The 2,500-nt window shown below is 40.5% G+C and overlaps 1 protein-coding gene across 2 annotated transcripts in view; it reads right to left on the bottom strand.

The window, feature by feature from the left end:
- Nucleotides 1–2,500, bottom strand: part of nvl (nuclear VCP like) — a 25,732-nt gene that overhangs the window by 18,839 nt on the left and 4,393 nt on the right. Inside the window, exons 6-8 of one of the 2 annotated variants that reach the window (XM_059359834.1) lie at nucleotides 2,426–2,486; nucleotides 1,206–1,436; nucleotides 792–894 (exon numbers count right to left, since the gene is read on the bottom strand). In XM_059359834.1, the coding sequence (XP_059215817.1) occupies nucleotides 792–894; nucleotides 1,206–1,436; nucleotides 2,426–2,486 (395 nt within the window). Of the gene's footprint in view, nucleotides 1–791; nucleotides 898–1,205; nucleotides 1,437–2,425; nucleotides 2,487–2,500 lie in introns of both variants that reach the window. The other variant, XM_059359833.1, reaches the window with a different exon arrangement.

The following is a 2,500-nucleotide window of genomic DNA, read 5'->3' on the forward strand; positions in this document are numbered from 1 at the left end:
GACTAGAGGAACCAGACTAGACTAGAGGAACTAGACTAGAGGAACCAGACTAGAGGAACTAGACTAGAGGAACAAGACTAGACTAGAGGAACTAGACTAGAGGAACCAGACTAGACTAAAGGAACTAGACTAGAGGAACTAGACTAGACTAGAGGAACCAGACTAGAGTAACTAGACTAGAGGAACTAGACTAGACTAGAGGAACCAGACTAGACTAGAGGAACTAGACTAGAGGAACTAGACTAGAGGAACCAGACTAGACTAGAGGAACTAGACTAGAGGAACCAGACTAGACTAGAGGAACTAGACTAGAGGAACTAGACTAGAGGAACCAGACTAGACTAGAGGAACTAGAGGAACTAGACTAGAGGAACCAGACTAGACTAGAGGAACTAGACTAGAGGAACCAGATTAGAGGAACCAGACTAGAGGAACCAGACTAGAGGAACTAAACTAGAGGAACTAGACTAGAGGAACCAGACTAGACTAGAGGAACTAGACTAGAGGAACCAGACTAGAGGAACTAGAGGTCCTGCTGGTGGACCGGTCCTGCTTGGTGGACCGGTCCTGCTGGTGGACCGGTCCTGCTGGTGGACCGGTCCTGGTTGGTGGACCGGTCCTGCTGGTGGACCGGTCCTGCTGGTGGACCGGTCCTGGCTGGTGGACCGGTCCTGCTGGTGGACCGGTCCTGCTGGTGGACCGGTCCTGCTTGGTGGACCGGTCCTGCTGGTGGACCGGTCCTGGTCTAGCAGCTAACAGGTGGATCCTTCACTACAGCAGCTCCTTCTTACCTTTCTTATTCAGGGAGGAGGACTCTGTCCTTTCACTGGACAGTTTGGCTCTTTTTCTTGACTTTTTCTGTGATTTCACAGGTTCCAGCATGGACACGTCCGTCTGCTGCAGAAAGAGATGTATGACTTACAGTCCATCTCTCATACACCCCTATGCAGTGTACTGTACTGCCAGGAAGCAGAACATGAAATAACCATCGTGCTTCACATCAGTCGGCTGGGATTTCTCTGAAATATCTGACATGTATTCCTACTGAGAAATATTAAATATATATATATATATATATATATATATATATATATATTATATATATATATATTATATATATATATATTATATATATATATATAAGTATAATATATAGTATATATAATATCAGCATGTTAACTGTGTCTTTGAGTAGCTCAACGTACATGTTTTGCTGCGTTAGTCTCCTCCTCACACAGGTCGATGAAGACGTTCTTGTCTGGGCCTTTATCGATGAACCAGCCTCCGGTGGAGACCAGCGTCCCCCCACTGGGAGGGAGGCCGGCTGGACTGGGAGCACTGGGAGCAGACTGGTCCCTCCTGGGGGAGCTGCTGCTGGACTCTGGCTGAGTCTTACGGTACAGAGAGGTCAGGGAGCTGTTCATCAGGTTGGTGGACTGAGGAGGCCAGAGAGACACAAAGCACGGTAAGACAACGTTTGATTTCACAGATTTAACAGGTTAAAAGTGGCAAATCAAGAAAAAAGTATCAGATTTAACAGGTTAAAAGTGGCAAATCAAGAAAAAAGTATCAGATGTAACAGGTTAAAAGTGGCAAATCAAGAAAAAAGTATCAGATTTAACAGGTTAAAAGTGGCAAATCAAGAAAAAAGTATCAGATTTAACAGGTTAAAAGTGGCAAATCAAGAAAAAAGTATCAGATTTAACAGGTTAAAAGTGGCAAATCAAGAAAAAAGTATCAGATTTAACAGGTTAAAAGTGGCAAATCAAGAAAAAAGTATCAGATTTAACAGGTTAAAAGTGGCAAATCAAGAAAAAAGTATCAGATTTAACAGGTTAAAAGTGGCAAATCAAGAAAAAAGTATCAGATTTAACAGGTTAAAAGTGGCAAATCAAGAAAAAAGTATCAGATTTAACAGGTTAAAAGTGGCAAATCAAGAAAAAAGTATCAGATTTAACAGGTTAAAAGTGGCAAATCAAGAAAAAAGTATCAGATTTAACAGGTTAAAAGTGGCAAATCAAGAAAAAAGTATCAGATTTAACAGGTTAAAAGTGGCAAATCAAGAAAAAAGTATCAGATTTAACAGGTTAAAAGTGGCAAATCAAGAAAAAAGTATCAGATTTAACAGGTTAAAAGTGGCAAATCAAGAAAAAAGTATCAGATTTAACAGGTTAAAAGTGGCAAATCAAGAAAAAAGTATCAGATTTAACAGGTTAAAAGTGGCAAATCAAGAAAAAAGTATCAGATTTAACAGGTTAAAAGTGGCAAATCAAGAAAAAAGTATCAGATTTAACAGGTTAAAAGTGGCAAATCAAGAAAAAAGTATCAGATTTAACAGGTTAAAAGTGGCAAATCAAGGATAAAAAAGGATAAAAAAGTATCAGATTTAACAGGTTAAAAGTGAAACGGTGATGTCGTTTCTTACCGTCTTGTCCAGAATGAGGTCATCGTTGTCAGAAGACTCCTCTGAGCTGCTGTTGTCATCACTGAACAGAGTTTA

The sequence above is a fragment of the Centropristis striata genome, chromosome 20 (assembly GCF_030273125.1).
Source record: "Centropristis striata isolate RG_2023a ecotype Rhode Island chromosome 20, C.striata_1.0, whole genome shotgun sequence".
In the NCBI taxonomy this organism is placed as follows: Eukaryota; Metazoa; Chordata; class Actinopteri; order Perciformes; family Serranidae; genus Centropristis; species Centropristis striata.